The following is a 22,500-nucleotide window of genomic DNA, read 5'->3' as shown; positions in this document are numbered from 1 at the left end:
ACTGATGTGAGTATATGAACTTTTCTTTACTTAAATGGTCTATATAGTGCCTTTATCCAAAGCACTTTACATTCACTCATTCATACACCAACAGCAGAGGCAACCATGCAAGGCACCGACCTGCTAAAAGTTAGAGGTTGAGTGTTTCGTTCTGGTTCCCAGATTGTCATTCTACCTCCTGAGCCCCTGCCGCCCGCTGTGAGATGAAAAAAAGAAATGGCAAAATGAGGAATAAATTACAACTATGTGGAATTTAGACAAATAAATATGATCTTTATGAGTTTCATCGCATCAGCCTTCTTAAATATGTGTATAAGTGTATATCTGTGGATGTATCTGCATATGCATCTGCATATGAATCTGCATCTGCATATGAATCTGCATGTGTGTGTGTGTGTGTGTGTGTGTGTGTGTGTGTGTGTGTGTGTGTGTGTGTGTGTGTGTGTGTGTGTGTGTGTGCGCGCGTGCGTGCGTGTTTCCAGGCGACACGGCTGTGTGAGGAGCTCCGTCAGGAGCAGGACAGGAGCTCTCACCTGGAGAAGATAAAGAAGAACATGGAGCAGAGCTTGCGAGACCTCACTCTGAAGCTGGAGGAGGCTGAGCAGCAGGCCGTGAAGGCTGGCAAACGCACCATCCAGAAGCTAGAGACCAGGGTAACCGTTCAGTCTGAGCTTTTGCAGAGGCAGCGGACATTTTGAACTATCATTTCTGAATCTAGACATCTGTGGCAGCAGCTCTACCTTCCTCACCAACACACCCACACTGGGGGGGAGGGTTGGAATTGATCTTTTAGTCGTTAAGAATATTATATTGAAGTTACAGAGATATATATATCATAATAATATATCACAATATACCATATCATATCACGCATTTGTTGATTCTTCTCATCCACCTTTCCAGATCTCATCATATAGGCTATCATAGATAATCACATATAATAATAGCATATCATCAAGTATAATATACATCGTATTATAATATACCATATCATATCAAGCACATGTTGATTCTTCTCGTCTACATTTTCCAGATCAAGGAGCTGGATAATGATCTGGACCAGGAGCAGAAACGTCACGTGGAGACAGTTAAGAACCTCCGCAAGGGAGAGCGTCGTCTGAAGGAGCTGGTCTTCCAGACCGAGGAGGACCACAAGACCAACCAGCGCATGCAGGAGCTGGTGGAGAAGCTGCAGAACAAACTCAAGTCCTACAAACGACAGATAGAGGACGCTGTGAGTATTGCAAGATGAGGGGGAGGGGGGAGAGTGAAAGCGAGAGCAGAATCACAATAAGAAAACACACCATACTACACTGAACTAGTGCAAAACACTTCACTTCTGACAAGGCAGTGTATAGGAGGTGGTCATAAATGAAAACACACACACACACACACACACACACACACACACGTTTGCACAAACAGGTTTAGACACACACACACAATTTAACGTGTGAATGTAGATCAGTGCTTCGACCATTTTGGGTTTGTGCAACCAATTTTATGGGTACATTTTCAAAAAGGAATTCAAAGGTTTTTCAAAAGAATTTCCGAAATTTCCTCTAAAAACCTAAAACATTCCAAACATTTAAAAAACGTTTAAGAATTTGTGAAAATAGCAGCTCTTCAAGCTCACAACGAGTCGCATCGCAACCCATTGTGAGGGTAACCGGGACGCTCGCCCCAAAACACGCTCGCCCCCAACGGTTCTTGTATTCTTGTATTTGCTTTACTGAGAATAAGGTTAGAAAAATACGTTTAGGGTTACACATAGTTTTACTGAGGTTAGGTTTAGGAAAAAGGTTAGGTGTAGGCACGGTTTTACTGAGGTTGAGTCTAGGAATAAGGTTAGGTTTTAGGCATAGTTTACTGAGGTTACGTTTTGGAATACCAGGTGCCGACCATTCCGAGGTCGCCGGATTTGCCCCAGGGCGACTGTGTTTTGGGGAGAGCGTTTTGGTATTTATTGTGAGCTGGTAGATCTGCTATTTTCACTGTTAAATAGACTACTTAAGCGTAGTTCATTCATATTGTGTTTTGTTTGGGTCCCGGGGAGACACCAAATATATCCTTTTGGTTTTCAACTGAAAGGTTTGGAAAACCCTGATGTAGATGATATGAATGTATGAATCAAATGCTTTGTATGGGTATGTAGGAGGAGCAGGCTAACAGCAGCCTGTCTAAGTACAAGAAGACGGTCCATGAGCTGGACGATGCAGAGGAGCGTGCAGAGATGGCAGAGGTAGCCCTGAACAAGATGAGGACCAGGAACCGTGCCTCCACCACCAAGGGCTTCACCTCCGTGGAAATCGTACAGGTCACCAAGCCTAAAGGGCACGATGACTAGTGGAGGAACACACATGCACACAGTACAGACAGGTGAGTGAACACACACACACACACACACACAGTTTAACAATTTATTTATGTCCACACACAGGGAAAGCATACAGGGACACAAATATTTTAGGCGCAGTAAAGGTTACATTCACAAACTCATGGATGTGTCCTCATGATACAACACACATGTCACTCAGCACTCCAAGTAGCGGCGGCTTCGCCACATATGGCAGCAGAGACAGCACAATACTTTGCCAGCCTTTCTGCCTCGTCTTTGGGCATCCCAAGTTGTCGAAACCCTCCAACAACCAGTCCGTGGTTATGTCCTAGGCTGGATCACCAGAGGAAACTAAGTTCTTAGTCATGCACTGCTGCTTGGTGTTAAAGCGCTCTCTAGTTGTTCTCATGGGCCTGGAAGTCCCACCTGGCCGTCAGGTAGCGTCGGCTGTTGGTAGATTCCACCGGTGAGAAGTGCTTTCTTGTATGCAAGCTACATAGTCCACAGAAGTTGCAAATGCATCCACTGCACCTACTACATTGACGATGGTAGTTACAACGGGGCAGTTTAACGTCATGCCCAGGACACACACACACACACACACACACACACACACACACACACACACACACACACACACACACACACACACACACACACACACACACACACACACACACACACACACACACACACACACACACACACACACACACACACACACATGCGCGTGTTTGTAACCCCAACAATATGGACATTAACATTTTAGGACGGCATTGAAAATAGCTGAGAAATAATATTATTTTTCCGGTGTATGACATCAACGTACACCCAAAGTACTATGTATAAAATAGGGAAAACTCTAACCCTAACCCCTAAACCTAACCTCTAAAGGTCTAATCACCAACCGGAATATTTTCCTAATTGTAAAATCTGTTTTCATCATAAAACAACCATTTCTCTTGTGAGGGACCAGGAAAATTGCCCTCACAATATGTAATCATGTAATTGCAGTCACAACAGTGCAAATGCGGTGGTGCAACCAAATCACATACCAGCAAATAATTATCTCTTTCTGTTTGTCTCCACAGAGTGACACACACCTTCTCACACCCTCTCCTCCCTCCAGAGGACATCTGACAACAGGGAGAAGATTAATTCACACTCCATGATCTCCTGGAAGTCTTAAGAAAACCCCCACTGACCCATCCTACTTAGAAAGTCTTAAATAAGTCTTAAACATCACAGATAGTCTTAATCCTTATTAGTTTTAGGAGTTCATATAGTATGTTGTTGGTAGAATTCTAGTATGCACCCATACGTAGCCTACTATGTACTGTCAGTGTGCCTAGACTGATGTATACCATCATTGTACTGTATGTGTGTGTTTGATGATGGATGATACCTGTGTCTGTATGAGTGTGTGCGTTTTTGTTGTTGTGGTGGTCTGGAACTCAGGATGGGTTGATTCCAACATGGACCTTCCCTATACTCTCATATTGTAAAGTACATTGGATGCAAGAATCCACCAGATGTGTGTTTGTTTTGTGTGAGAGATATTGTTTGTCTAAATGTGTTTGCATGTGTTTTATATTCTGTCATCTCTATGTTAGTGTCTTTTTGATGGAGAGAGGTAGTGGGGTAAGCTGTGTTCTCACATCAACGATAGAGAACCCACCTGAGTGTGTCACTACTGTGTGCTAACAGTGTGTGTAGACTGTCTGCCGTATAGTCTTAATAAACCACAAGCAAGAGAAATTATATATTTTTGGTCATTATTGCAATCACAATCAGTCTTATGTTATTGTCATTTCATTGTCAGTTCATACAAGGAATTTTATTTGGCACTTGGTGCTGTAATAATAACCTGAAGAACAATTGATGAAAGACAACATACACGAATGAATGCATTGGATAGTCTCATTAATCTTGAGTCTACAGATGTATTTGTACAATGAGTCAAAAATGCTTTTATAATTGTATTGTTCGAATGTCTTAATGTTTTATTTCTTACTGCACTTCCGCAATTAAAAACGGCAATAATCGACTTCCTTCCAAAAAACTCAAGAACGAGAGTGATACAAACATACATTACATTAAGTTCATTAATGATTAACATTAGTGATTATCAGATGAGCTGGTTCATCACCATTGAGAATGACTGGAGAAAAAAATGGGTAGATTTCCTCATCGAATTTGCAAATGTGGCAGGCTAGAAGAGCCCTGGTTTCAATGTCATAAAACGAGACCTGCTTTAACTCATAATCTACAAACACACCAATCTTCTGCAGATTCATTTTTACAGTTTTTGGTATGATAAATGTATGCTTTGCTGAGTATTTTCCTCCATTGATCACCTGCAACATAGAGTATTGCTTGTCCACATTGCCTTTTCTTTTGATGGACTTTTTAGCAAAACCAAAAGTCCATGCAGTCTTCCCTTTAAGCTGAACCTCATAATAATATTTTCCTGATGAACAAGCCTCTTTTCCCAGCACACAGGGAACTGTATCAAATCTCTCTGACTTATCAGGAAGTGTCTTCCTCGTGTTTCCATATTTCACTTGTTTCCCATCCAATGATAGGATAAGATTGGGATGTGCTGTGTCAGGGTCCAGAGTCACATCTACTGCATACTGCTGCTGAATCTTCTTTAGCTTGACTTCAGGGAGCTTCTCCATTTCTCCATCCAGTGTGTCCTGCAGCTGAGCGATAGCTGTCCGTGTAGTCTTCACACTCACTTCACAGGACAGTGTAAACCCACTAGTTAGTTGTGAAAAGGTGGAGAGGGAGAGGAAGCTCTGAAGAAGGTGGAGGTGGTCCTCAGTGTGTGAGAGCTGCTCCAGCTCAATGCTTTTCCTTTGGAGCTCAGTGATTTCTTCCTCCAGCTGTTTGATGAGGCCATCTGCCTCATGTGCTGCCGATCTTGTCTTCAACTCTATCACCTCGATGAGCTCAGCCTGTGTTCTCTGAATGGAAGACACCAGAGCAGAGCAGACCTGAAGAGTGTCTGCTTTTTCTCTTTCTGCAATTATATTATTCTGCTCTACTGAGATTTTGAACTGCTGAATCTTTTCCTGTCGCTCCTGGATCATCTTCAGTACCTCTGCCTTTTTCTGCTCCAGCTGAGGTTGCTTCTCTTCATACTCTACCTCTAACGGGACTGGGTCATGAGCTTTATGTTCTGTTAAACACATGATGCAAATGCACTTTTGGTCACTTCTACAGAAGAGCTCCAGCATCTTGCCGTGGTCTTTACACATCCTGTCCTCCAGTCTTACAGCATCAATTAACTTGTGCGTCTTAAAAGCTGCATCTCTATGATGAGGCTCCAGATGTGTCTCACAATAAGAAGCCAGACACACCAGGCAGCTTTTCAGGGCTTTAAGCTTAGTGTCAGGGCAGACATCACAGGGTATCTCCACTGGCATGAGATCATCTTGTTTAGATTTCCTGAAATGGGCAGCCACCTCAGAGATCAGAGTATTGACAAAGAGAAGATCTGGTCTCTGATGAAAAAGTTTTTTACACATGGGACAGTGACAGAACTCACTGCTGTCCCAGTACTTAATGATGCAGGTCTCGCAGAAGCTGTGTCCACATGGAATAGTTACAGGCTGACTGAAGAGATCCAGACAGATAGAGCAGAGGAACTGTTCCTCTGATATGAAACTGCTGGCAGAGGCCATAGCTGGAGGAGAAGAGAAGGGAGGGGAGGTTTTATTAAGCCAAATTAATATTGTATCAGTAGAGTTTATGCTCTCACTCTGAGAGCAAAAACAATGCACTCAACTCATGATTATAGTCTGAAAACTTGGTACTGGATTCTTTAAGTGCTTAATAATAAGATAAATACAAAGGAGAGCACTCCAATTTGACTTTTTAATTGCCACACTGATGTTTGTGTGTACTAGCAATTTCCAAAACAAGAGATAGATAGGTCGGTTAAGTTAAGTATAGATGTTAACAAGTGCCGCACAACAGGACTATCTCAGCAGGGGAGTCACAAACTAGATTACTAAAAGATAGATCATAGAAACACAACTCTTCCACAATGCACTTAATTAATCCCACACAATTGCATTGGTTGTGAAATTCAAATTACCAGTGCACATAATGAACAAGACCCCCTAAATAAATAAACCTGGAGTGCTGTCCTGTCTATTTTTCTTGCCATATAAATACGTAAAAATATCTATAAATGGAAAATGCAAACAGCATACACGTTCAAACAACAAACAACATACACATTCAAGTACTCCATACAGGAAGTGTCATAACATCCACTAAGATGGAATGTTGAACCAACCTGTTTGGATGTAGAAGCTTCTCTTTCTGAAAATCCTTAGTCTTGGTTTTAAACACCTTCAAAAGAAGGGAGCATGTGATGACTTAGACCTATCTCTGATGTGAAAATGCTTTAAGAATCGTTACAGTTGAGATTTTGGAATTCAGAATCGTTTCTGCAGAACTACAGTGGTTTCGTTCCTGAGAAATAGAGAGATGCACCTCCCCTTCAGAATGATCCTCCTGTTTTCTCTTCCTCATCAAAGTTAACACTTTATAGGGGCAGGCATCATCAGATCCTTGCATTTACCACTAGATGGCAATATTGGGTGAGCAAAATAGCCCTGGGGTCTTCCACATTTCAGGCCAAGGACCCCCTAGCTGAGAGAGAGAGATGAAGCAGGGACCCCCTCTATATATAGAAACATATACGGCTAAAGTCCTCCTCAGTAAAGGGATGCTAGGGTTCAAGTGGTTATAAATGTAAAAAGGAAAATCATATCACACAAAGATTTGGCAGCCCACCTGTAGTAACTCTGAGGACCTCCTAGGGGTCCCGGACCCCAGGCTATACCGTTGAAGACCCCTGAAATAGCCAATGCAATATTGAGCGTGAGAGAGACTCATGATAATGTCCTGTTTTAATATTGAAATGCATTTCAAAGTGCTTGTTTTAATGAGATTGACTAAAAGCTGGGTGATGAGGGAGATGTAAGGAGAAATCAGGCAATCCTATCACATCTCTCATCTCAAATCATGGAGCTGTGCCAGAGTTTAATTCAATTAATTGCAAGTACAGTAGGTAGCATATAAAGTAGGTATGAATAGGCTTGTTAAAATATTGTCAAAAAACGAAAATATGTGTTCAAGTTGTCATTGATTAGTTCAGAAGGAATGACCACCAAGGTGGTCAAAACATGCTTAGTCATTTTATACAGTGCAAAATGCCATTGCAAATGATCACAAGCAAGATGTTAACATCTAATGTCTTTTTCTTATGCAATATCTTGGCAGCCACTGTAAGCCACTGTCTGCCTAGTATAGATGCAAATTATTTCTTTACTAAGTCCACACAATACCTGGACTGTCATTAAAAAGAAATTAGGCAGACCTTGTAGTGTCAAGCTTATTATTAATTGATTCAATTGTGAGTGAGTCCAAATTGCTTCAACACAAAGTGTTATAATAAAAACAGTACTGTAGAACTTCAAGAATATATTAAAGGTAGTCACCCCCAAAAAATATTTTCTTCTATTGATTAGTCACCCCAAGCTCACTGTCACCCCAACCCCTATCCCTAAGCCAATAATTTGATGACCAGCGGACCGGTAGGCAGCGGTTCCGGTAGGAGATACAAAAGAGACTCTTTGTGTCTCCTACCGGAACCACTGTCGGTTATCAAATTATTGGCTTAGGAATGCAACAAAAACAAAAATGAATGAATTCAAGTCTCCATGGGGTGACTAATCGATAGAAAAAGTCATTTTGGGGGTGAACTATTCCTTTAATGCGAAACTCAGCGTAGGTGTAGCACGGCTTGGGTGCGGAAAGTTGTGCGGTATTAAACCAAGTACTGGGAGCTGATGGTAGGTGTTGCTCTCCACCTCAGCAATCCATCTCCCAGGAGTCTAGTGCATTGTGAAACAGGGATACACTCCTGCACTAAACAGTACAGTCCTCAGTTAATAGCATAAACCATTTTCTCTCACACACTCGGACAATGTTGAATACAAACAAAAGCAATGATTCTTACATTTCTTGTCACATTGCATCTTAACTTTTTACAAATAAATGTACAAAACAAAAAGCCAGCAACCATAATACATCAACATGGATTTTATTTTCATTTTAGTTTCAGATGAACATTTCACATTTGTTTTTATACAAAATCATTAGAAAACGTCTCACACTCCAACTCCCCCACTGCTAGCCTTCTTTTTAGCGATTTAACCTTTACGCCTCACATATCAAAGGAGAACGGGAAACCATGCAGAATTCTGGACCAAAATGATGAGCCTCAAGCACTACGTGTCAGGCCGGCCAAATTAAAACCCACAGTTCAGCTCCTGCACAGCCGACAAAGAGACCCCAGAATGTCTAAAAAAGCTTGAATCCACAGCATCGCCTGGTAACATGGTCCAGTGGTGAGATATCTTGCCACATCAAGTAAAGTACAGAGAGGAGCAGAAATGTGTCGAGCCTGATTCAAGGGTGATTTATACTTAGTTGCCGGTGTTGCGTACCAAAAATTGCTAGTCTACAAGCTCGTAAAGCATCGCACCGCAATGTGTTATGAGCTCGTGGATCTGCTATTTTCAGGTATAAATCAGGCATTATACTTGTTGTATGAGGGCGTTGCGCGCTGAAAATACCCAATCTACAAGCCTACCACGCGTCACGTTCTGTTGCGAGTTTGTAGATCTGTATAAATCAAGCATTAAGGAAGATGCGAAGGATAACTCTCAACAGTGCAGCTGATGGGCTTACAACCGCAGCGCTGAGAACTTTCATTTGGGACCAGAGTTCCTTTATGTCCATCTGTCTCATGACTCATTTGATCATCTTCGTGTCTTTCATGTAAGGACACAGTACCACATCAACACCACCATGCATGTTTTCTTACGCATGACAAATGATTGGTTACGTAGATTTAAAAGAAAAAGAGAGAGACAGAGACAGATATGAGTAATAGAGATTTAAGTCAACCAATGGCTGCAGGCCTTATAGAGGGGGAAAAGGGTAGAAAGGTCCACTGTGCCATGTGGACTGTGCCAACTATAACAATTGAAGGCTAATTTCTAAATGTTTCGCGGATGTAAATGCCCAGTGCGGACACGCACGCGCACACACACGCGCACACACACACACACACACAATTTCATCTTGCATAATCTTTTTCTATCGCACACACGTATCAGCCTGCATACACACACACACATTCAAAAGTATTGTATATAGTGTATTCTCTGCCTCATGCCAAAAGGTTCGACAACATTCTTCGAAAGATAAAACCAAAACTTCAGAGTGAACTACTACTCTCACACACACACACCCTACCACTGCAATACACCTCACTTCTGGCAGGGACGTGTATAGGAGAGGGTGTGTGTGAGGAGAGGGTCAGAAATTAAAACGTACGCACGCACGCGCGCACGCACACACACAGGATTAGAATCAAACTGGAAAATAAAACAGCTTTTATTAGCCAGAGGGAGGAAATCAACCCTCTTGAAACAAAACAAACCATGACGACAGGGCAGAGAGGCACTTATAGGATGACCAATTCAATTTAAGGGAGTGTGTGCGTGTGTGTGACTACCTGGAGACAAGAGCTACATTTGCAAAGAGGATGTTGGGCACACAGGCTCCAAAACACTCTTTCACCAGGTGTTCGCATAGGAGCACTTTTGTTTTTGTTTGAATGTTTCATGGGTTGTTTTTTTTAAGCGGTTGGCACATGTACATGCAAAGCTTCAAGTTCACCCGCGCAGGGGAACTGGGGGGGGGGGGCGGGGGCAAATTGAATCAGGGAGCGAGAGACGGGAGGAGGGAGGGTAGGGAGAAGAAAGGTAGACATGTACGTGGACAGACAGACTGACGAGATGGGCTCTTGAGTGCTTGAGCGTTTAAATGCTCCACACGCCCACCCCGCCTTTAATCCTGCCCTTCCCTCCCCTTGTGTCACATGTTCATAGCAGCGCCAGAGGAGCCCTCTGATTGATCGCTGCAGCCATCCTTCAGTCAGTCTCCAGGATGAGTGGCGGCTGCTCGTTCTCCTCCTCCAATCGCAGGTCATTGAGGTCGTCCTCCAAGCCTGCCCCTCCCACAGCGCCCTGCTCCTCACAGTAACCTAGGAGACACAGTTCAAGGGTCAAATCCTACACCGGGAATATACTCTAAGCTCCCAAAGCAACTTGGTACGTAACAACTGACGTTCTTGTTTAACATTATATTCAGATAAAACACAGAAATAATGCCACAAAGTAAGCAAGAAATATTTGGCTTAAGTCCAGTCCACACCAGCTCAGTGGCCTTGTGATTAGAGTGTGCACCCTGAGACTGGGAGGTCGGGGTTCGATCCCCCGTCTTTGATGGTCACATCAAAGACTAAAAATGGCACCCAATGGCTCCCTGTATGGCACTCAGCATCAAGGGTTGGATTGGGGTAAGTCCCTGCGACCTACTAGCGCATGGATATTCAACTGGCGGCCCGCGGGCCAAATGCGACCCACAGGGACCTTTCATGTTGCCCCTGGAGCAATTAGTCGATTTTCAATTAATTAAAAATGTTTTTTGGGGGGTTAGTGAAAGTTACAGGTATGGTGTGTGCGATATGAAATGTGAGCTTACCATAATCACAGTAATCCTTAATAATCATATTCCATCGTATTCAAGGGCTTTTGGAGAGAAATGAGACTTTAGAGCACTGCAGAGGGGAGGTGTGTGTGTATTTGTCCAGCTGATGCTCGTTGTCGCTCGTTAATGTCAAGGCAATTATGTTTCTGCACTGTCAAATAGGTCTACATCAGAACCTTGTATTAGAGAGTTGCACTAATGAGGGGGCAGAAACAGCGCCAGTCACGTGGTTCATGTAAACAAAAATAGTTACATGGAGCGACCCTCTCTGGCTTATAGATATTGTGTTAAAGCTGTTGTTAATAACTAGGCTACACATGGTTGGTAAAGTCCAGATGACAAGAATATGACTATGACATTAGTGGCATTCATCTTTATGGGTCAGTATTTATATTATATTTGTTATTAGTGTCTATATGTCCTCTGAAACAATGTGGTTTATAGTGAGAACTTACTCCACTTGTTTATGGACTTTTAAAATGAAGATGATGGCCAATGTTGATTATAATTTGGGGGAAATAATAATAATAGTATCGTATCGATATTGTGAGCAGATCAAGTGATTTCAGGTAAATGACTCTCTAGACACAAGTCAAAGTGAAAGTTGGCAGCTGTCTGCCTTGTTACTATGACAATACAATGTTCAGTGTTCATTACAAAACCTCTGCTTTACAGCAGATCAGGCCATTTCCAGTAAATGACTCTCGGCACAACAAAAAGTAAAAGTATGCAGCTGTTACTTGCACAACACAAAGTATAGGCTAGGTGTGTGTGTGTGTGTGTGTGTGTGTGTGTGTGTGTGTGTGTGTGTGTGTGTGTGTGTGTGTGTGTGTGTGTGTGTGTGCAGATGATCAGGACATTTCTCAGAAAAGATTCCAAACAAAAAGTTTTGAAAAGGAAATCCCACAGCCCTCAGGTCTATTGTCAGCTTGTCTTGAAGTGTGCATGATATTTTATTTCCCTGTGTTTAACTGAAGGCAGAATTGCAGTCTTACGTGGTGGCTGTGCATCTGCCTCCAGGCACCACTTACGGTTGGGGGGAAAAGTGCATTTGTACTAACAATTAAATGACAAATAAATATTAAGGTAATGGTATTAACTGGTTACAAATGTCTTGACAGTTACCGGTTAAGCGGTTAGCCATGAACATTTTGTTATTTTTTTGTTTACATAGGCCTGTGGCCCCCGACCTCAATTCATATAACAATTTTGGCTCCCTGTCTAATCTAGTTGAATACTCCTGTACTAGCGTCATGTCCAGGGGATGTACTTCAAGCTGCCTCACACTACAGAGACAGGAGATAGGCCCCTGCCGTATGGGCCTCATGGCTCGGCAAGGCTTACTTATTACACAGATGATTCGCAACGCAACTAGTTGCAACTTCAACCACTTGCAACAAAAACCCCAAAATTGCACCGACATCCAACGGTTCATTTCAGCTTGTTGCGAATCATTGATGTGGACTTTATGTTTCCTTTTAAACAGGTTACAGTTTGGTTAATGATTAACTTAAATGTAAAGCTTCTTATCTTACCAGTGTGTCACATGCGAGGCATGTTTGCACTATACCTTTAGTAACTGCAGTGCCGTAGGTCTGAGCCACCAGTGGGCGATCATGTGACCCCTGCTCCAAGATCTCGTTGGGCGCCTCAGTGCTGCCATCTAACCTGGACACAACACAAGGACCGACACAGTAATGAGACATGTACACACACACACACACACAAGTGTGTGTGTGTGTGTGTGTGTGTGTGTGTGTGTGTGTGTGTGTGTGTGTGTGTGTGTGTGTGTGTGTGTGTGTATTCATGTTTACACATAGTGCAGAGGCAGTACAGCACGTTCCGTGTGTGTGTGTGTGTGTGTGTTACCTGTGCTGTTTCATAAGTGTGCATTCTCCTCCCTCCTGAGGGTCTAGGTTGTACAGATACAAGTAGCCATCAGCGGCCGCTACTAGCAACCGTGGGATCTTCTGGATCCTGTCTCAGCAAAGACAACCACACACAGTGAGAAACACAGTGAGAAAGATAAACACAGACACACTACGCATACACACTCAGTACTTGTTCTAAGGCAAGAACAGACAGTGACCATATGCAGTCTCTACGCAGTATTTAGAAAAATAGACACTAAATCATTTAGGCCTCATAAGTAATCTCTTGAGTTGTCCCTTTTTCTTTCCTTTTTTTGTTGAGGGGGGGGGGGGCGGTTAGTTAGCATGACATCATCATGGGAAACTGCAAGTCATGGTTCCTGCTGTAGCTACTCAAAATTAGATGAGACGGTGGGATTGATTTGTTTGACTCTCTGTGTCTGGCGTGCTCTGGACATGCTCTCTGAGCCTGGCATTCTCCAGACATGCTCTCCGTGCCTAGCATACTCCAGACATGTTCCAGATATGCTACTGAGGTGAACCAGCATCACCGTCTCTTATTTTGTAAACAGCAAATAAACATTTTGCTGCTTGCACTTGTATGAGTGAGTGGCAAATAAACTGGAATCTGGAATATAAAGACAGGCCCCTATGGCTACGGTGCGATTCATCTGAAAACACCAACAGTTATAGCCTTATAAGGGTGCACAGCCTACAGTACATACACACAACGAAACACTGAAAACATGTCTCACATGGCTATGTATGTTTTGTTTGAGAGATGTATGTGTTTGCATTTGTGTGTACTCACACAGCCAGGGCACAGATGTTCTTGTGTCCAGAGAAGGGCAGTCGTACGGTGGCGAAGGCTCGTCCCTGGGTCCACATCTCTGTGACCTGGGCTGGCAGGTAGGTGGTTGACGCCATCAGCACTTTCCCCAGGTACCCTCCCCATGTGGTGGGCTCCTCCGCTGGGCTACACACACACACACACACACACACACACACACACACACACACACACACACACACACACACACACACACACACACACACACACACACACACACACACACACACACACACACACACACACACAGTGAGAAACCAGTTTCTAGAATTACAAGGAGCATAAGAAAATGAGTAAGAAATAGCAGTCTGACCGTCTCAGCGACACTTTCAGTAGGATGAGGTCACACGACAGTCTTCCTCACCGAAAATAACTGAGTAAATAACTTGATTTACAAGTGGAAAATGCAACGCACACTTGTACATCAGTTATTTACGGCGGCGACACCATCACACTTAGGCTCAAGTGGGTAATAAAAGGTATACTCACACATACTTCTCCTTCTGCGTCTCTAGTTTGAAAATGTGAACCGTCTCTGTGTTGCTGGAGGCAGACAGGTAGAGGCCCTCCATACTGAACGCCAGCGAACAGATACTCACACACCTAGAAGAGTGAGGACATCAACATTTTAGGAGGACAAGAATGTCTATTTCTCAAATTCTACAATACTTGTGCAGACATTTTGCCCTCACAAATAGAGTAATTCAAGTCTCACACACACACACACACACACACACACACACACACACACACACACACACACACACACACACACACACACACACACACACACACACACACACACACACACACACACACACACACACACCAATTTGCTTGTGTAAGATCTAAATGCTGAGTAACTGAACTGAGTGAACTATATGAGTCGTCTGTAAATAATTTCACTACCTCTTGACTCCTCGTCGAAACTCGAAGAGTTTCTGTCCCTCTGGGATGGAGAAGACACGAATCACTGTACCCTGAGGAGTATTGAAAGATAGAAAACAGCACAGATGTAAGACATACAGTATATTGTCAGTGTTGGAAAATGAGAACGAGGTTTATGAATGTCCCCCTGCAGTAAAGCTAGGGCACCACACTGACTGACATTACTACAAACTGGAGATTGAACGACAGGCTAGGTCATACCTTCTCCGAGGCTGTGGCCAATTTGGTTCCACTAGCATCAAAGGCCAATGCAGCTAAAGGACTGTCATGGGCTGGGATCATGTTAGCCGCCCGCTAGAACAGAGAAATGCACAGACAGTCACTAACAGATTACACACAGTGTTAGACACATACTCCCCTGAGTGTGCGGCTCAATGTCATTCCAATCCACTCCATCTCCATTTGCGCATTCACGTTAAGGGCTCACCACACTGAACGAAGGCTCTCCCACCCGGAAGCAGACTATAAAACCCTCTGACAGCGAGTCTGCATCGATGCCAATTCAACACAGAACACTACCCCTCAACGGAAGTGCACATACAAGAGGATGATACTGACTTAACAACACACAGCACTACTCCTAAACAGAAGTGCATATACAGGAGGATATACCAACTTAACACACATACAAAGGGGCCTGTGTTTGTGTGTGTGTGTGTTGACCTACCAGGTTGACAGTGTCAAACACTTGGACCTCTCCTATCGTGGCACTGCCAGGGTAGGCAAGGTAACAATTATCATTGCTGATGGAGAGGGCACACAAACCTAGAGAATGTGAGGGAGAATGCAGAGAAAGGCAAGTTAATTACACTATCACATGTATCTGACCTTTGTAGATCATACATTATATAAGGAACTCAATTACAAACGGTAGGGCATGGGGGTGAGTTTTAAATGACCAGTGAGTGCATACATTTGGGTTCTAGGGTAAAATAGGGTTTAGAGTGACAATCCTGTAATAGAAAGGTCACAGATGCAGTCATGTATCCTTGGCCAAGACTATATGGCTATAACATAATATCTGTCATGTAAATGTTCATTTATGAGGGATTAAACTACTTGAACCCTACCATCCCTATATTTAGAGTAGAGCAAAAACAGGAGGGGGGTCTAGTAAAGAGCCCTTGGGTATACAGTCAACTAAGTGTAGGGTAGGGGGCACGGTGGCGCAGTCGGTAGCGCTGTCGCCTCACAGCTAGAAGGTCCTGGGTTCGATTCCCGCCAGGGACGCTGTGGGCGCTGGGGGCGTGTTCTCTCCTCCACGTCATCGGCGCCCATACCCTAGGTGGGGTTGGTGAAAGGGCCTACTCTGTGTGGAGTTTGCATGTTCTCCCCGTGTCTCCTAGGGTAGTTAATACCCTCACAAAAACATGTAGTAATCCTGGTCACTATACTGCCTCCCCCTGGTCAGCCGGGGCGCCTGATGGAGGAGAAGGGAACTGGTTGGAATAACGTGTTCCTTCCACGCGCTATGTCCAACCAGGGAAACTCCCCCCTGTCGGGTGATAAGAAGCGGCCTGCTTGCTCCTCATGCATTGAAGGAGGCATGAGCTTCAGCTTGGGCTCTCCCTAGGCTGGCAGAGGGTAGGTAGTGCCCAGGATTACATAGGCAATTGGCACTGGGTGAAAAAATGTGGGTTACAAAATCGTGGGATAAAAATTATTTATAAAAAAAAAAAAACTAAGTGTAGGGTTTAAGTGGTTTAATTACCATGGCGCCACTGAAAGTGTTTTTTTTTTGGGGTCATGCTTATTAAATATTTTTTAGCGGCGCTAGCCGCTCTATACCTTTAGGTATAGAGCGGATCCTGCTCTATACCTGACTTTGTCCGTGTTCACCGTCAACGTTCTGATTGGTCAGACCCGTCAACGTTCTGATTGGTCAGACCCGTCAACAAAGTGATTGGTCAAGCTTCACGTGACACATGGCTATAAACACATTATAAACACATGTCGATGACATAATGTATCAAAGGCGCCGCTACCTTCACACAGGGTGTGATTTTTCAAGCTCCGAGTGACAGAGAAAACACAAGAGATACACAGGCAGTATGAGATCATCTTGGCCATTGTTGTAAACTCACCTGTGGGGTTGGGTGGGGTCTCTCTGATGGTGTGCAGGACTTTCATGTCCCTGATGTTGTGGATGTACAGTGACTCCTCCAGACAAACTATGAGCCTCTATAAAAGGAAATATAACACCACCATCAAAGACCAACACAACAGGACCATGCCACTGCATTCTGTCTGCCCACAATACAGAGGAAAGTCAGGAAACACAAATAAGAAAGCTTTTTTATGAGAAAGCATCAAGCAAAATGTGTCTATGTTGTGTTTGATGAAATCGCTCTGTTGAATTGTGGGCCAGTGTATGCGTGTGTGAGTGACTAATGGGCTTCTGCCTGCCTGTTGAAATAAGAGACCATGCATAATTGTACAAATGAAACTGTATAGGAATGTGTATGTGTGCTTGCATGGTGTATGCGTTTTCTCTCTACCTGTCTATTGAGTTTGACAGCCAGTATGGTGTTGGAGTAGGAGTAGTTACAGATCTCTGTTCCCTTCTTGAAATGACAAACTTTGAGCTTCCGGGGCGCCTTCAGACTGACAATAGCCACTAGACTGCTGGAGAACAGACGCTCCACAATACACACATCCTCCGTGTCCGCTGAGGAAGATTGAGACAGACAGACAGACAGTTAATGAATCAAACCCATGACACAGACAAACATAAATTTAGTATGTGTCATAGTCCACTGAGCAATGATAATTCTGTCCAGAATCCAGATTCAGTAGTCAAAAGTAGAAAAGAAACTCAGGCAAACATAACCACTTAAACCCTATATTGTTGACCGGAGTCCCTCAGGGATATATTTTCTGTTTTTCGCTTTACATTAAATATCTTTAAGCAGATTTACAAGCAGATCTACAAGCGGACGCATTGTGAGCTTGATCTGCTATTTTCAGCAAACGTTTTCCCCACAATATGGATACTGTAGTTTAAGTGGTTAATGAATATTTAAAGCATTGTGTACGTGCTGCTGATGTGCAGTAATCGCATCTTGGCTTATGAGTTGTGTGTTAATGTTGATTAACCATTAACATAATGGTGCACTGCAAATGGCTATGGAAAATGACTATGAGCAGAACAAATTTGAACAAGATATAAATCAATTATTTATTGTCATACTCATTCTACCCACACACAGACAAAATGTAGCGGGCATACACACAGGGATGACAGCAAAAGAACAAAGCAATGGAAGATACTCACTACATTCATAAATCTGCTCCAATTTGTCCACAGATGAGAGGGAGAAAAACTTGTATCCTGATTTAGTGCCAACAGCTAAGGACCTGTGCAAAGTGATGTACACACACCAGTAGCAATTATCTAACAATGATGCAGAAAGATGACACACAAAGTGTCTCTCTCTCACATGCACGCACGCACGCACACACACAAACACAATATATAGCAAAAATCCTCAATAATAGGTATACATTTATTCAAATAAACACTGAGAAATGTCCTGTGTATACATTGCGAATCCCGAGCCTTTAGCATGTGATTGAAGCACATCACATGGAGTCCTACCAAAAATAACACTAGAGAGAGAGACCTTTTGGCTGTTTCCTCTCCCTGTGTCAACCACGCTTCCCAGTCACTGTCACCAAAGGCTGTGTCACCACATGGTGACAGTGACCCAGGCAGGCAGGCAGGCTCACAGACGACACAATAACATGTGTTGCAATAACATTAACAAGCATCTCTGATCAAGGACAGTGATCAGCAAACCTAGTTTAACTGAATGTCACTCATACCAACATTACATTTTAAACTGTACACCAAACACAATGGAGATGCATTGGTGCCTTACAACACTGTACATGTAAGTATATGATAAAACCACCAAAACAAAAAGGTGCTAACGTTAGCCACGTTCAACTGACATTATGATCTCAATAGTTTTAACTGCATTGCATTCACTTTTTACTACATGGCTTTCGTGTTACATGAGAGCAATGACACCTCCTGCGTGTTGTGTTAGCTAAAGTTAGCGTCTGCTACGCTACACATCAGTGCTATCGACAGCTAACGATGGGCTGTAAATAGTGACAATTTGGTGAAATAAAAGGGATATAGTAGGGGTCTTCAACGTTTTTCAGGCCAAGGTTCCCCCTAGATGGGTGAGCGATGAAGCAGGGACCCCCAGTCCCCTATCTATGTTGTATAAAATTGTGTTTCAGTTTAAACTTTTATTTTTTTACTTGCTCTTTTTCCCCCTCTACACCAATACCTCTTTGCCAAAAATAGCCGATCTACAAGCTCACATGCGAGGCGTTGTGAGCTTGTAGATGTGCTATTTTTGGCTAAAGTTCTCCACAGAAAAGGGATGCTACTAGTGTTCAAGTGATTAATGTACAAAAGAAAAGAAAAATCCTATCACACAAAGATTTGGCGGCCCCCCTGTAGTAACTCTGAGGACCCCCTATAGGGGTCCCGGACCCCTGAGCTATAGCAAGAGAAATAACACGTTTATGTCACATATCGGAGGGGCTCATGACATGCAGTCTGTCTGTCTATCTGTGTAGCCATTATTAGCCAAGCATGCTAACGTCAGAGCACCAGGCCACAGTGGATCCCCCATAGAGCCGGCCTCTCTCCTCATCCTCCCCGGCCCTTCCTTACGTGTTGTCCTGGTTGAAGTTGGCGAAGAGGAGCTGGCTTCCGCCAGCATCCCCGCTTTGACTGGCCAGGTTCATGGGCTCGACACCATTTATTTATGTCGAAGCTCCGGTGAGAAATATAGCAGCAGTTTATAGGTTTGTAACTGTGATCAGAGGCTGAGCAACAGAGGAGCTCCCATCGCTTCTTTTTTAGCCTTGTTCCTCCAGTGATTGTTGTTGTTTTTCACCAGGGCTCAGTGTTGCCACAATCTGTGGGAGAAACCAAGCAACCAGGTCTAGGAAAACAAAGCCAGAAGAAGCAACACGAGCACGTTAAAATAGCCGATCTACAAGCTCCCAACGCGTCGCATTGAGCTTGTAGATCTGCTATTTTCAAAAACTCTAGCAACAAAAGTGGAATATTTGGAATATATATTTGTTTTAATATTCTAAGAACACAAATGCTTTTCCTGGCACAAAACATTTTCATGAAAATATGTGAGAACCAGTGGTTAGAATAAGAATTAAAATTGGAAGCAAGCCTAAATAAGCAAGTACATTTAAGAAACAAGCCCCAAAAACGCAACCCCCAGCTACAAGCATCACAAGCAACTTTACAGGAAAAAGAAGCCCAAAGTCGCTTATAATAAGCCGTCATGGCAACACTGCCAGGGCTGTTACTCTTTCCCTACCGCGCATGCTCTGTTGCGATAGTCCGTCGTACGACGGTGTCGCGCTCCAAAAATGACAGATCTACAAGCCCACAACGCGTGAATTCCGAGACGTGTTGTGAGCTTGTAGATCTGCTATTTTGAGCTGCGGCGTGAAATACATTTAAAGGGACAGAACATCCTTTTTCCTCAGACAGTATTGTGTGACTGTGAAGACGATGAAAACGTAGTATCATGTCACCACCCTATGGTCACGACACAGACAAGTCTATTTGCTTTTTAAAACATATACACCGATGGGAAAACGTGTTGTAAATAATCTGAGTATTCATGCTGGAATTCACGGTGGAAAAGTACTCTTTTCTTTTTAAAAAATATTTTTTTCATATAATTGTTGTAGTGGAGTAAAAGTATAATATTTGCCTCTGAAATGTAGTGTAATAGAAGTAAAAGTACTGGAAATTGGATAATTGAAAAATAGCTCAAAATTGTATTTAAGTACAGTACTTGAGTAAATGTAACAAGCCAGTGGCTTTTTGGGGCTTTTCAATCCTAGTTGACCTTGTATTTTGAACTGTACTTCCATGTGCTTTTTTTCCCTGCAAACTTCTAAATAAAGTGTTCAGTCAATCAAAAACACCACTGCTGATGGTGCCGATATTATAACCTGGTTATAACTGACCAAGAGGCTAAAACCATTAAAACATGTACAATAGTGACCTCTAGCGGCTTGGAGCTGCTACGTATGAAAGTGACTGGTTCTCCATCTCCTATGTTGTGTGGAGTGAGGGCTCACTGTCTAATGGGCATAGAGGGAGTTCAAGTGAGTCTAAATTAGAATGTGAGTGTAAGGCCAATTAAGAATTGGGATGTTTGTTGAATTTTAACACCAGTTCCTACAATAGTTGGCCTACAAATTGGACGTAATTAGAATGCACCAGTTCTATTAGAGACTCAAGAAAGACATGTTTGACTAATTTGTAGGTCTTCTGGACCTGTCACCTGGACAGAAAAGGGACCCTAGCAGTGCAAGTCAATCGTGTGGATTGTGGTCACCTTGACAACAGCCTTAAAAGCACAAGATGGGAGGTCCGGATTGACCGGACAAACTGAATTGTGTTGCATTAAGGACTCATGCCACCATGCTGACAAACTGCCAGCCAGGTTCTGTCAGTGGTGGAGGAAGTATTAGGCCTACTCAGATTTTTACTCAAGTACAGTGGTGGAAGAAGTACTCAAATGTTTTACTTGAGTAAAAGTATCAATACCACAATGTAGAAATACTCTGTTACAAGTAAAAGCCTGGTATTCAGAATGTACTTTAGTAAAAGTACAAAAGTGTTGGCATGAAAATATACATAAGTACCAAAAGTAAAAGTACTCATTATGCAGAATGTCCCATTTCAAGTTTTCAAAATGTATAAAAATCTTTTAAAAATAGCAGATCTACAACCTCACAACGCCACAATTAAGGGGTTAATGTATGTTTAGTAATAAAAATCTAAATCTAAAAAGTAACTAGTAACTAAAGTTTTCAAATAATTGTAGTCGAGTAAAAGTACAATATTTTCCTCAGAGATGTAGTGGAGTAGAAGTAAAAGCATAGAAAATTGGAAATACTCCACTAAAGTCAAAATACCTCAAAATTGTACTTAAGTACAGTATATGTACTTAGTTACTTTACACCACTGCTCAAGTAAAAGAATGGCCCAATCACATTATTGGATTGTAATTAATAATACATTAATGTGTTCATCACTTTAATGTTGTAGCTGGTAAAGTGGTTTTAATTTTAATTACTTAATATGCTGTTGGGTTGGTTAACCTATAATCGCCTACTGCATGTATCACAATTTATCAGTTAATGTAGATTGTTTTGTATTAATAATCTAAATTTGCAAATAACTAATAACTAAAGTAATCAAAAGAAAGTTGGAGATGTAGTGGAGTAGAACTATAAAGTATTACAAAATTTAAATACTCAACCAAGGAAAAGTTCCTGAAAGCTGCATTTAACAATGCTCCACATATACTGATCCTTGGATGATTGATGATTAATAATCAATACATGGTTAGACAAATGTCAAAATGATTAGTCATCATTGGCATAGGTTTCTTCGTTGATGCTAATGAAGTAAGCTATAATTATGCATGAAACGCCTTTATATGGGAAAAAGAACATCAGTGCTTTTGCTCAGCTTAATTCATTAATTTCCTCCTTGGCAAATCCAAACAGCAGCAGTAAAAGAGATGTATCTGGAAGAGAGAGTTACACATGTTGAAAGAGAAAGACAAAGACAGCATGGCATGGCACACTGCATCAAAACATTAAACAATTGTTTATTTTGTTTAATATGGGTGATGATGAGAAGGGGGTTGAAAATAGGACTATCCAAGTGCACCCTGCTCAAAAAGAACTATATGTGTAAAGTTTGTAAACTTCAAAGGCCAACATAGGCTACTGTTGTTGGTGAAAGGTCAGCGTTTTAGCCTGGCAATGGTGTCATG

General features: G+C 42.5%; 3 protein-coding genes across 3 annotated transcripts in view; 1 reads left to right on the top strand and 2 right to left on the bottom strand.

Moving 5' to 3' along the window:
• Window positions 1-2,347, top strand: part of LOC311054685 (myosin-16-like) — a gene marked incomplete at its 3' end in the record, with an annotated part of 29,978 nt that extends 27,631 nt beyond the window's left edge. Inside the window, exons 41-44 of the mRNA XM_084070689.1 lie at window positions 1-6; window positions 483-653; window positions 1,034-1,234; window positions 2,156-2,347. The exon at window positions 1-6 is cut by the window's left edge and continues 120 nt beyond it. Coding sequence (XP_083926815.1) covers window positions 1-6; window positions 483-653; window positions 1,034-1,234; window positions 2,156-2,347 — 570 coding nt within the window. The remainder of the gene's footprint in view (window positions 7-482; window positions 654-1,033; window positions 1,235-2,155) is intronic.
• A 1,818-nt stretch (window positions 2,348-4,165) lies between these two features.
• On the bottom strand, window positions 4,166-6,828 carry LOC311055843 (E3 ubiquitin-protein ligase TRIM39-like). The gene is made up of 2 exons (XM_084072110.1): window positions 6,648-6,828; window positions 4,166-6,029 (listed from the first exon to the last, which is right to left on the bottom strand). The coding sequence occupies exon 2, from the start codon at window positions 6,025-6,027 to the stop codon at window positions 4,444-4,446; it is 1,584 nt and encodes a 527-aa protein (XP_083928236.1). The 5' UTR covers window positions 6,028-6,029; window positions 6,648-6,828; the 3' UTR covers window positions 4,166-4,443.
• Window positions 6,829-8,443: 1,615 nt separating this feature from the next.
• On the bottom strand, window positions 8,444-19,573 carry wipi2 (WD repeat domain, phosphoinositide interacting 2). The gene is made up of 12 exons (XM_084071749.1): window positions 19,344-19,573; window positions 17,925-18,007; window positions 17,149-17,318; window positions 16,735-16,831; window positions 15,318-15,415; window positions 14,852-14,944; window positions 14,612-14,682; window positions 14,192-14,305; window positions 13,664-13,828; window positions 12,851-12,958; window positions 12,552-12,649; window positions 8,444-10,475 (listed from the first exon to the last, which is right to left on the bottom strand). Exons 1-12 carry the CDS (start codon window positions 19,415-19,417, stop codon window positions 10,363-10,365), a joined length of 1,284 nt encoding a protein of 427 aa, XP_083927875.1. The 5' UTR covers window positions 19,418-19,573; the 3' UTR covers window positions 8,444-10,362.
• Between the last annotated feature and the right edge of the window lie 2,927 nt (window positions 19,574-22,500).

The sequence above is a fragment of the Gymnoscopelus microlampas genome (assembly GCF_963454915.1).
Source record: "Gymnoscopelus microlampas genome assembly, chromosome: 11".
NCBI lineage: Eukaryota > Metazoa > Chordata > Actinopteri > Myctophiformes > Myctophidae > Gymnoscopelus > Gymnoscopelus microlampas.
Note: the sequence above shows the minus strand (reverse complement) of the source record. Positions and strands in the feature narration are given on the sequence as shown.